Source organism: Dasypus novemcinctus, chromosome 2 (genome assembly GCF_030445035.2).
Source record: "Dasypus novemcinctus isolate mDasNov1 chromosome 2, mDasNov1.1.hap2, whole genome shotgun sequence".
Lineage (NCBI taxonomy): Eukaryota > Metazoa > Chordata > Mammalia > Cingulata > Dasypodidae > Dasypus > Dasypus novemcinctus.
This window is the reverse complement of record NC_080674.1, coordinates 193,250,139-193,262,775: the sequence shown is the minus strand read 5'-3', so window position 1 is coordinate 193,262,775 and position 12,637 is coordinate 193,250,139. Positions and strand designations below refer to the sequence as shown.

Here is a 12,637-nt window from a genome sequence, read left to right as displayed (position 1 = left end):
AACACCTTAATAGAAAATATTCAGGAAGGATTTGATTGCATTCAGCATACAAATATCATTGTTCAGTGGATATGTGATCTGTGGGCTTTTTGATCATCTGTTTACTGGGAGAGATAAGCTTAAGTTTAAAGCAGGTCATTTGTACTGGACAAAGGAAATGACTTCTTAACCATTACAGTGAAGTGACTATGAAATAAGCCTCCCCCTTCTGTACGAAAAGTAATCAGAATCATGCTTTAATGAACAGCCTTTTATGCACACCATTTCATACATCTGTGAGAGTATAAGTAGGCTAAATTTTTAGAAGAGAAATAGCTGATTCACAGGGTTTATCATTTGTAATTTTATAGATATCATAAACTGCTTTCAATAAAGTTCTTTGAATTATTCATCTCTACAAAATGGAATATGAGAATGTTCTGAAGGGTAGATTAAATTTGCATTTGTCTTATTATGAGTGTGATCTTGAGTTTTTCTTCCTTTCATAATTATTGATTTCGTTTTTGAAGGGAAAACTGTCTCGCTATCTATTAGTTTGTTATCCTACTCATTTGTAGATGCACTGTATATATTTGGAGATTTAGTTCCTTTTGCAGTGAATTACAAATATTTGGTCCCATTTTCAAGTTTTTCTACTTTATTTTGAAGGTTTATGAAATATTGAAATTCATTTATGGATAATTATTTGTTTGTTTTTTGTTTATGTTAGAAAAGCATTCTTCCTTGCAAGCTCAATAAAGAGTCTATCATGATTTCTTCTAGTTCTATTGTAATTTCTTTTTAAAATGTAAATATTTGATCCATTTTGAATTTATCCTGGTTTAAATGTTGAGGTATGTGTCCAAGTTTATCATTTTTCCAAATGGCTAACCAGGTGATTCAATACTAATTGAGTATCTTTCCTTCCTCACTGATTCATGTTGTACCATTTTCAAATACTAAATTTCCACATGTATTTGTGTCTATTTGTGATCTTGCTTTTCTGTTCCACAGAGCTATCTGTTAAAGCTATCTGTTGAGTTTTGGAGTATGTTATAATATTTGGAAGGAGTAATAACCTCTCATTTTTTATAAAAAGATTTTCTTGATTTTTTGTGCTTCATTAGTTTCCACTTGAACTTTGAAGGAGTTTATCCCACTCCAAAATAAAATTTTGTAGGAATTTTATTGAGATCATAGCATATTCTGATATTAAAAATTGTTTTTCTTTCTCTTGCTTAGAGGTTTTTGGTTTGATTAATCATCCTTGTATTATATTAATATAATGAACAGTATTTCATTTCTTATTGTTTCTCTGGCATACTATTGATCATCTTTCATTTTTTTCATTCAATATTTGAATCATATTGATTAAGGTGTGCCTTACTTTGTGATCCAATCAGAAAGACTTTTATTTTCATGGGAAAGTTTAATCCATTAACATTTACTATTATGACTCTTAAGTTTAGTCCTAATTATATTATTTTATGCTATGCTTTATTTTTGTAGACTTTAGAAACCTTTCTACTGTCTTAACTCTTTTCTTGTGTGCAGATACCTTCTGCTAGAAGAAACAAATATTCCAGTGTTTAGCTGACTAATAATACATTCATTTAATAATATTAAATATTGATAATAATTTATATTAATATTAAGAAATAATACTTTATAATACTTTATTTCTTTAGATGTGTCTATATCTCCTATCATGAGGAATGATTAAATTAATGTAGTTTTCTTCTATCTTCATGTTCATTCCCCAATTACTTCTTTTGATGGTGTCAATTTTATTATGTTTCTCTTTGTATTCTCAACTGTATTTATGACTCTGTCATTTTGTCAGTTTTGAACCCTAACTCTTAGTAATTGGAAAATAATTGTACTTACTCTATATTACAGAGTTTTTTCCTTTCCATTTATCCCTCCCAAAGAATGTTATTTCAACACTTTCAAGACATTCAACATTTACGTTCATTTTTGTCACCCTCCTCCTTGCTCTGGTTTTATTTGGGTTCATAGCACATTTCAATGCACCCTGCTAAACCTCTGGATGTTGGTTTTCATGTCATTTCTGGGCTCATGGGAACAACATTCCCATAGATCTTGCATGTTTAAAACTTTGTGGGTGTAAAACCTTGGGCCATAGTCTTTATCTTAAGAGTTGGTACTGCCCTTGGACTCAGGTCCGAGTAGGACCTGTGTCCTGGTCTTTTACCTCAGAGCACCTGATATTTTGGAGTGCCTTCCACAAATTTTGTTTCCCAGTAAAGTCAAGGTAGGCCCCCAGACTGGTACAGGAACTGCTTGGATCCCCATCATAAATCTTCATTTTGCAGAGATGGAGACAGAGAAAGGTTCTTTAACCCTTTGCCCTGCATGGGGTGTCTATCAGATGACTAGAAGAGTTCTAGGATTCCTTATTCCCACTGGTCAATGTGGTACTTTTTTCATGGGAAAATACTTAAGTCAGGATTCCCCATCAAAGTATTCCCAGTATTCCCCAAGCGAAGCCCCTTTGAGGATTATATGGACTCTGCTTTAGGGTTTTCCAATGCTGTATATGGTCTAGGTATCTGAAGCCAGATGATTTGTTTGCTTTACAAGGGACTTAACCCCTTTGTCTAGCTGCTTTAAAATTCTGTATATTTGACATTCACTAAAATTACCAGGTCTGATTGCTCTGTATTTGTCTTCTGAGGATATAGTATGTTCTTCAAATCTGTAGATACAATCTTTAATTTCAACAATGCTCTTTAATAGTGTTTAAATATTCCACTATTTTAATTTTCTCCCTTGAGTATTCCAATCTTTCACTGCCTTCCTTTCATAGCTAATGTTTTCTTTCTAATTCAACTCAGTCTTTATTTCTGTTTCAATTTGCTCACTTCTCTTATTTCCCTCTTATGTACCTTACTGTGTGTACCTCATTCAATTTCGTCTTCATTTCTCTAAGAGTTTAATATGTTCCCTTTCCTTGAGTTTCCTGATCTTTGCTGGATCAAAGTTCATACCCAGTTTTCTTGTCTTATGTTCCTTAAAGTTTTGAATCTTTTCAGTTCATGCTTCATAGAGGTGATTGCCTTTGTTATATTTTAAAAAATTATTATTCATGACATGCTAGTTCAATTTTCCTGTGCTCCTTGGCAATACTTTTTTTTTTTTTAACCTGGTTTGTGTTGTCCTTTATCTGTTACTTATATTTCCTCTTCCTTTGATCAAGTGTTTCTAATGGTTTCTTTGTACAGGCTCTTTACTAGCTTTTTTTCCATTGCTTATCTTTGGAGCATAAATATTTTTCATCAATGTGAAATTTGTGTTAGGGACAACTCAGGCCTCATTGTAGAATCACTGGAATATTTCTTATGATCTGAGATTTTTGCATGTTTGTAGTATTTACTTCTCCCCAACCAAAGGGACAGAAGTTATGCGGCTGATCAAATGTAAATATTCTCTTTAGCTCCTCTGAGAGTGTGATGGCTTCTCTTTAAAAATATGGCTTATCTGTGTGATTTCATATTTGGCTAACTCCTCAGCACTCTAAATCCATACCTTGCCACCAACCATCCACACGGTCACCTCCACTGTAAACAAGGCATTAAGGTTTTAGACCTGAAGGTGTACCACTCAATTTTGAGAAGTGTATTTTGTTACCTCTTTCAAAGATCTACAGCTGCCAAATAATATTTCCAAGCATCCTCTCTTCACTCCTTTCTGTATGCAATATTCAGCCCATACCAAAATTTTTGGTCTAGGGTTTAAATAATTCCAAGATTTGCTGAAAATTAATATTAAATTAAGATTCTGTTTCTATATATCCATTCTACTTTTTATGATATATATTAAGAGGAGGGGACAAATGTTGACTTTACACTATGATACTAAATCTCCTCTTTATGTTTCAGTTGCATGTCCTGTGGTCATTTACATTTATTTTTAAATTCCCTTTCTGAATACCTGTCTACTCTTGTGAGATGGTAGGTCAGACTCGTGGGAATATATGGTGGCCAGGATGAATTCGTCAGAGGTATTCTTTGCCCAGGGGAACATAATTGGATTAAGATATCATTCAAATAGTCAACTCTGTCTTCATTAGTAGCCCCTATAAACATCTGGGAAAGGAGATAGTAGACAAGAAAAATGTATTCATAAATATGTTGGTTTTTTAAAAAGTCACGCGAAAAAAAAAGTCTCTTTTTCTGTGATGTATGGATGCTATGCAAATATTTACATTTACACAGTTTTTGCAGAAAGGTACATACATATTTCTATTAAATGTTTTGTTGATTTGAGTAAATGCCAATTAGCACTCAGAACAGACATTGACAGGTGAAGGAAGAGGTAGTTTGAGAGTGTGAGGATCATAATGTGCACAAACCAGACATTGTTCAGGACCTGGGAGCTAAGATGCTGTCACCAACTTCTTCATGAGCTTCAACTCAATATTATATGGTTTTGTTATTCATTCCTGTATTAATCTGCTAACTAGTCATCTCATTAAGGAACCAGCTATTGCGTGTCTAGTCAATGAAATATAATATGAAGATTACTCTGGAAAAATAAAAAAAGGTAAGAGAGTAGTTCTCTAAGTGTGGTCCCCAACCAGCACTATCAACAACTCCTGGGTACTTGTTAGAAATGCAGTTCCTTGAACCCCAATTCATACTTGCTGAATCAGAGGCTTAGGGGTTGAGGTGCCACAATCTATGCTTTATGGTGATTCTCATGCACGTATGATAGAACCACTGATGTGCTAATGTGATACATATTTTCCCCAATTTTTACAATAAAATGTGGCCTATTGTGGGCATTGAATGAGCTCACTATGTGAAGATTTTAATATACAAAATGCTATACATATTATGTCATTTTGTCTACCATAAAATGTGGGTAATTTGAAATGGGAATAGCTGAGAGCTCATCATTATCTTTTATATAGTTTGAATAGGGAATCATGAATTAACCTTTAATATTAAAACCAACATTCCTACTAAAGTTTGTCAGTCATATTACACCTTTGGAGCAGGGTTTTCCTTTCTGTTTAGGGGTTCCAAGGTCATACAATGCTCAGTCTTCCATCTACTTATTTTTATCCAGAAATAATAAGAATAAAAGCAATTATCAGTGCAGCTGTGAGGAAGAAGAGAAGTCACAAGAAGAGGGCATTATGGGGATAGGAAAGGAAAGGGCTGACTCCCTCTTTGTGCACCAGCTTTTGGGATCAACAGGATGAAACCCTTGGGAAACGGACTTGGCCCAGTGGTTAGGGCAGCCGTCTACCACATGGGAGGTCTGCAGTTCAAACCCCGGTCCTCCTTGACCCGTGTGGAGCTGGCCCATGCGCAGTGCTGATGCGTGCAAGGAGTGCCCTGCCACGCAGGGGTGTCCCCCGCATAGGGGAGCCCCACGCGCAAGGAGTGCGCCCGTAAGGAGAGCTGCCCAGCGCGAAAGAAAGTGCAGCCTGCCCAGGAATGGCGCCACCCACACTTCCCATGCCGCTGATGACAACAGAAGCGGACAAAGAAACAACAAGACGCAGCAAATAGACACAGAGAACAGACAACCGGGAGGTGAGGGGGGAATTAAATAAATAAATCTTAAAAAAAAAACACAAAAAACAGGATGCAACCCTCAGCACCAGACTCCCTACCTGGCTGCCTCATTGAGTCATGCCCATTTAAGAGCAACACAGATTTCTCTAAACTTTGGTCCTGGAGAAATTCTCCCCCTTCACTGTATCTTAGGAAAATTTCTGCCTTTAGTGTAAACATTAGGGGATTTGATGATTTGATTGATGTTTAATTGACAATTATGTAAATGTGTTTAGAACACAGACCATGTAATTTAGGATGCATATAAGATGATATTATGAAGGACAAATAATGTGGAGCTCCAGGTACATAGAGGAGCCTAAATAATGAAGGAAGTTTGCAAGAGAAAAGATGGGAGAATTGTGCTGTCAGACAACTTCTGTAATAGTTTGTTAGCATTCTCTCCTACTCATATTGTTTTCTATGTCTAATTGAGAAACTCCTATATTAGCCAGTGTCTCTAGTTGGGTAAAGGGAAGGAAAACTTTGAATAGGAATTTTCTACTAAACTGAGTCAGAAACAGAATTCTCACACACCACAAATAGACCACAATGGTAAAATGATTTTTTTTTTTTCTCACAGGTCACTCATAACCTGTGGGTTATGATGGGAAGAGACAATTCTACAATTGGAGGAGGCTTCTTCATTTTGGTGGGCTTCTCAGAGCAGGCATGGGTAGAGAGGATTTTATTTGCGTTCATCTTGATATTCTACCTTCTAATCCTCATGGGCAATGGGACCATTATCCTGGTCTCCCGTCTGGACCCCCATCTCCACACACCCATGTATTTCTTCCTCACTCATCTCTCTTCTATTGAGCTCATCAGTGTGACCTGCATCATCCCTCAGATGTTGGTCAATCTCAGTGGGCCAGACAAATCCATAAGTTTCATTGGGTGTGTGGTCCAGCTTCTCCTCACCCTGGGTCTGGGGGGCACAGAGTGTGTCCTTCTGGCCATGATGGCCTATGATCGCTATGTTGCTATCTGCCAGCCTTTGCATTATCTCACCCTCATGCCACCACAGCTGTGCTGGACACTAGCAGGCATATCCTGGTTAATTGGTTTCAGCAACTCATTTGTCCACACCCCTATCACAATGACCCTTCCTCGATGTGGCCACAACCGGATAAACCATTTCTATTGTGAAACTCCCCCAATAATACAGCTGGCCTGTGTGGATACCACAAATTACAAGAAGGAGATTATGATGCTAAGTAGCATCTTCCTTGTCTTTCCACTCTCACTGATCTTGGTCTCCTATGGGCGCATTGCCCATAGTGTGTTGAGGATAAAGGCACCTGGAGGGAGACAGAAGGTCTTTGGGACCTGTGGCTCCCATCTCACAGTGGTGTCTATTTTCTACAGTACTATCATCTATGTGTACATGACTCCCAAGCCAAAGCTCTCTCATGATGTGACCAAGTTTGTGGCACTGCTATATAATTTGATTCAAGCTTTGATCAACCCCATCATCTATACCTTGAGAAACAGAGATGTCAAGGAAGCAATAAGGAAGCTATTGATGAGGAAACAAAAAAGAGGAGACATAGGATTTTCCTAGATTACATCTGTTAGAGAATTGGAGGCATTTTCCAAAAGAATCTTTCCTGAGAAGCTGTAGATTTGTGGTTGAGTATTGAGTTAGGAAATGATTTGCTGTGTAATCTTTTAAATTAGCACAACATCTTTATGACTTACTGTCTTCCATATAATTGTGACTTTCAAGGATATTCATGTCTATTGGGGAAGCAATATATTTGCATGGAATATGCTTAGTGTTAAAAAAATATCTAAAGGAAATTATATATTCCTAAGAATTTCTTGAAGTTTTGTTCATTATTTGCTGGTTATTTCCATTTTTTCTTGTTCAATATCATCTTTTCCTACATCCCATTGCATTCTATCCATATACAATTTGTGTGCTCATTTGTCACATTTTATGAGAACTCATTTATTAAAATGTTTTATTTTTATCAAAGTTATACATTCTCAGATTTAAAAAGCTAACTAATTCTATAAAACATTAAAATTAACTCATCTGGCCCATTTTTTTTTTTTACCTCAAAAGCAATGGCCTGCACTTTTCAAAATTTCAATACCTTTTTTATCTGAGAATGTCAATAATCACATGTACTTTACACTTTTTTTAACAAATCAATTTTATCGGTGCATATTAATAAAGCATAAATCTATTGAAAGTATATAATAATGGTATTCAGTATAATCACATAGTGGTGCATTCATCACTTCAGTCATTTATAGAACATTTCCGTTATTCAAAATAATAATAATAAAAAATGAAAAAAACTGATCACCTCTCAATCTTTCTATGCTTCCCTTGCTGTATGTAGCTGCTATTCTGTTTCTCTCACTCTAGTTTATCTGTATTTATTTTGTAAAAAAGTCTTATATATACAATATTCATACTTTACATGAGGTTTCTCTATTTTATACAGTCCTGTGTTACATTTTTTAAGGTTTTCTTCTAGTAAAATACATGACGTTAAACTTACCCTTTCAACCTCTGTCATACCCAGATAATAGTTCCACTAGTAATAAACACTATGATGTGCTTTTATGATTTCTATTCCTTTCCAAAGATTTACAAATAACCATTTTGTAAGTCTCAACTTCTCATTCTCTACCCTCATTCTGTTTTCTGGTGACCTATATTCTAATTTTTAACTCCATGAATTACATAATATATTTATTTCATAATAGAGCAATCATACAGTATTTGCCCTTTTGTTTCTGGCTTACATCACTCAACATAATGTCTTCCAGGCTTATCCATATTATCATCTGCTTCACAACTTCATTTTTTCTCACTGCTGCATAACATTCCATTATATGTATACACCACAATTTGTTTATCCATTCTTCAGTTGATGGACACATGGGTTGTTCCCAACTTGTGGCAATAATAATTACACTGTTATGAACATTTGTGTGCATATGTGTGTTTGTGTTCCGTTCTTCTGGGTATATACCTAGTAATAGTATTGCCAGGTCACATCGCAAGTCTATATTCAATTTCCTCAGGAATTGCCAAAACATTCCTCTACAGTGACTGTACCATTCTACATTCCCACCAATGTGAGTAAGTGTTCCTATCTCTCCACATCTTCTCCAACACTTACAGTTTCCCAACTTTTTAATATTGGCCTGCCTAACTGGTGTGAAATGATATCTCATTGTAGTTTTGATTTGTATTTCCCTAATTGCTAGTGATGTTGAACATTTTTTCATGTGTTTTTCGATAATTTGTATTTCTTCTTTGGACAATTGTCTTTACAAGCCCTTTGCCCATTTTTTAATTGGGTAGTTGGATTTTTTATGTTGAGTTGTATATCTTTATTTAGCACAGATATTAAACCCTTATCAGATATGTGATTGCCAAATATTTTCGCCCAATGTGTCTGCTGCCTTTCATCCTTTTGACAAAGTCCTTTGAGGTGCAAAAGTGTCTTATTTATCTATTTGAGCTTTAGTTGCTTGAACATTGGCTGTAAGGTTTAAGAACCTACTGCCTACGGCGGCTTGCTCGGTCGGTAGAGGTGGGGTCTGGCTGCGGACGAGGGGTCGGTCCCACTTGGGACGAAGGGTCGGTCCCACTTGGGACGAAGGGTCGGTCCGGCAGCAGACGAGGGATTGGTCTCACAAGGGGTTGCGCGGTTCGGCTGACGGGGTCGCCCGGCGAAGCCAGCGATGAAGGGGTCGCCCGGAGAAGCAGGCGACGAAGGGGTCACCCGGAGAAGCAGGCGACAAACTGGGGACAAGGGAGGCCAGGCCCTTGTCGGGGACTCTCAGGACTGGAGGGCGCACGGCAGAAGAACTACCGCGGAGACAAGGTAAACACGCAAGTCCACTTTATTGAGGGAGAGGCAACAGTTTTATAGGGGCTGGGGAAGGCTGATTGGTCAAAGCCACGCCCTGTTCTGATTGGTTGCCGGCAAAAGGTCAGTGGGCGGTACTGGACAGGGGAGGGGTGGTGGTTAGGGATTGGCTGTCGCTGTTGCTGGGGGAAGGGGCAGGGTTTAGGGATTGGTGGCTGCTGTTGCTGGGGTGGAGGGCAGACTTGAGTTTTCCGCCCACGCCTGGCTGTTGCTGCTGTCGGGGGAAGGGAAAAGGGCAGACTGGATTTTTCCGCCCACGCCTGGCTGTTGCTGCTGTCGGGGGAGGGGAAAAGGGCAGACTGGATTTCTCCGCCCACGCCTGGCTGTTGCTGCTGTCGGGGGGAGGGAAAAGGGCAGACTGGAATTTTCTGCCCTGCGCCTGCGCAGGGAGAAGGAAGAAGAAGGGTGCCGCCCCACAAGGCATCGGGTGGCGCCATCTGGGAGAAGGGGCGGCCGCGGAAGCATGGCTGCCGAGAAAGGGAGACCCGAGGGCTCTCTGCGCCCATGCCGAGCTTCCTTCAGGGGTGGCGGTGGGCCCGACCAACCACCCTTTTATGGGGGCAGCGGAATTAGGCCTACCGCGGCCGCTCCCCTTGCCAGGCCAGCAAACCACACTTCAGCCCGAGGGGTGACCGCAGCCTACCACAAGTTTTGAAGATGTTTTCATGCATTTTCTTCCAGGAGTTTAATGGTTATCTCTTTTATATGTAGGTCCTTAATCCAGTTGTAGTTAATTTTGGTATGAGGTGTAAGATAGGGTTCATCTTTCTTTCTTTTGGACATGGATATTACATTCTCCCAGCACCATTTCTTGAATATACTGTTCTGGCAAGGGTGTGAGGACTTGACAGCTTTGTCAAAAATCACATGACTGTAGATGTGAGGGTCTATTTCAGAGTTCTCCATTCAGTTCCACTGGTCAATCTGTCTGTCTTTAAGCCAGTATCATGCTGTTTTTACCATTGCAGATAAGTAGTATGCTTTAAAGTCAGAAGGTAGAGTCCTCAAACTTAGTTCTTTTAAAAGACATTTTTGGCTATTTGGGGGCCCTTACTCTTCCAAATAAATCTGATAATTGGTTTTTGCATTTCTGCAAAAAAGGGCTTTTTGGATTTATTGGGATTCCATTCAATCTGTAAATCAGTTTGGGTAGGATAGACATCTTAGCTATTTTAGTTGTCCAATCCATGAACACAGAATGTCTTTGAATGATTGGTAGAATGCACATCTGAAGCCATCTTGTCCTGAGCTTTTCTTCTTTGGGAGGTGTTGGTTTTGTTTTTTTTTAAACAATCTATTTTTTTGATATGTATTAATAAAGCATAAATCCATCCAAAGTTTAAAATCAGTGGTATTAGATGTAATCACATATTTGTGTATTCATCATTTCAGTCATTCTTAGAGCTCTTTCATTATCCCAATAATAATAATAAACAAAAAACAAACAAAACCCATCATCTCTCAATCTCTTTACTTTCTCTGCTGTACATAGCTTCTATTCTTTTTCCTTCTCTCTAGTATATTTGTTTTAATATTTTTAAAACAGTCTTATATATGCAATATCACCCATTTTCATGTTTTACATGAGGTTTTATTATCTTATACAGACCCATGTTACAGAGTTTAGTTTTCTTTCTCGTAATATACATGTACTTACGCTTTCCCTTTCAACCACTGTCATACCTATATAATAGCTCTGCTAATTATAAACACCAAAATATGCCTTCACCATTTACTTTCATTTCCAAAGATTTACAACCTTTTTACCAATTCTGCAGATTAGCCCTCTGCTTCCCTTTCTCTACCATTTGGGGTAGGTATTTGATGATTGTTTTAATCTCTTTACTTGTGATTGTTTTATTGGGGTCTTCTATTTCTTCTAGGGCCAACATAGGTTGCTTGTGTGTTTCTAGGAATTTGTCCTTCTCATCTACATCGTCTAGTTTTCTGGCATACAATTGTTCATATTATCTTTTCATGATCTCTTATTTCTTGGGATCAGGAGTAATGTCCCCCTTTCATTTCTGGTTTTATTTATTTGCATTTTCCCTCTTTTTTTTTTTTTTTCTTTCAGTCTAGACAGAATGAGTTTGTCATTTTACTGATCTCCTCAAAGAACCAAATTTGGATTTTAAAAATTCTCTCTATTGCTATTTCATTGTTGTTGTTGTTCTTGATTTCATTTATTTCTGTTCTTTTATTAATTTTTTAATTTTTTGTCTTTATTTTTTAATATTACATTGAAAAAATATGAGGTCCCCATATACCCCCACTCCCCTCATCCTCCTCCTCCCCCCATAGCAAAAATCTCCTCCATCATCATGAGACATTCATTGCATTTGGTGAATACATCTCTGAGCACTGCTGCACCTCATGGTCAATGGTCCACATCATAGCCCACACTCTCCCACATTCTATCCAGTGGGCCAAGGGAGGACATAAATGTGTGGTAACTGTCCCTGCAGCATCACCCAGGACAAGTCCAAGTCCTGAAAACACCTTCACATCTCATCTCTTCCTCCCATTCCCCACACCCAGCAGCCACCATGGCCACTTTATCCACACCAATGCCATGTTTTCTTTGATCACTAATCACAATAGTTCATGAATAGAATATCAGTAAGTGCACTCTAACCCATATGATATTCCTCCATCCTGTGGACCTTGGAATGGTTGTGTCCATTCCACATCTGTATCAAGAGGGGGCTTAGATTCCACATGGATGCTGGATGCAATCCTCCTGTTTTCAGTTGTAGGCATTCTTGGCTCCCTGGTGTGGTGGTTGACCTTCTTCAACTCCATGTTAGCTGAGTGGGGTAAGTCCAATAAACCAGAGTGTAGGAGCTGAAGCCTGTTGAGGCTCAGTCCTGGCTATCATATGGTCAGTCCAGAGATTCAGATCCCCTGGGTACATATTAAACCCCACCACCAACCACAGTTCTGGTAAAAGTAACAGGAGAGTCTTGTGAAAAAAGATCACATCTGAATCCAGCTCCACCACACAGAAACACAAACTCCAAAGAAGGGCCAAATGACATGGCACTGAACTCCATCTGCCATGACCATAGGACCTGTGGGTCTCTGTAGCCCTCAGAAGAACCAATACCCAGGGTTGTATCTACTTTATCTGTCTCTGGGACTCTGCTGAGGTGTGCATAAGGGCAACGACTC

The 12,637-nt window shown here is 38.4% G+C and overlaps 1 protein-coding gene and 1 pseudogene across 1 annotated transcript; one reads left to right on the top strand and one right to left on the bottom strand.

Annotated features, from left to right (window-relative positions):
* Positions 1–6,269, bottom strand: part of LOC101428268 (translocon-associated protein subunit alpha-like) — a 42,664-nt pseudogene extending 36,395 nt beyond the window's left edge.
* A 25-nt stretch (positions 6,270–6,294) lies between these two features.
* Positions 6,295–7,131, top strand: LOC101427839 (putative olfactory receptor 2B8). The gene has a single exon (XM_004456578.2). It carries the CDS (start codon positions 6,295–6,297, stop codon positions 7,129–7,131), a length of 837 nt encoding a protein of 278 aa, XP_004456635.2.
* Positions 7,132–12,637: the final 5,506 nt, after the last annotated feature.

Excerpts from the sequence above, each read along its gene's own strand:
- LOC101427839 (XM_004456578.2), top strand. The coding sequence starts at position 6,295 with ATGGGCAATGGGACCATTATCCTGGTCTCCCGTCTGGACCCCCATCTC.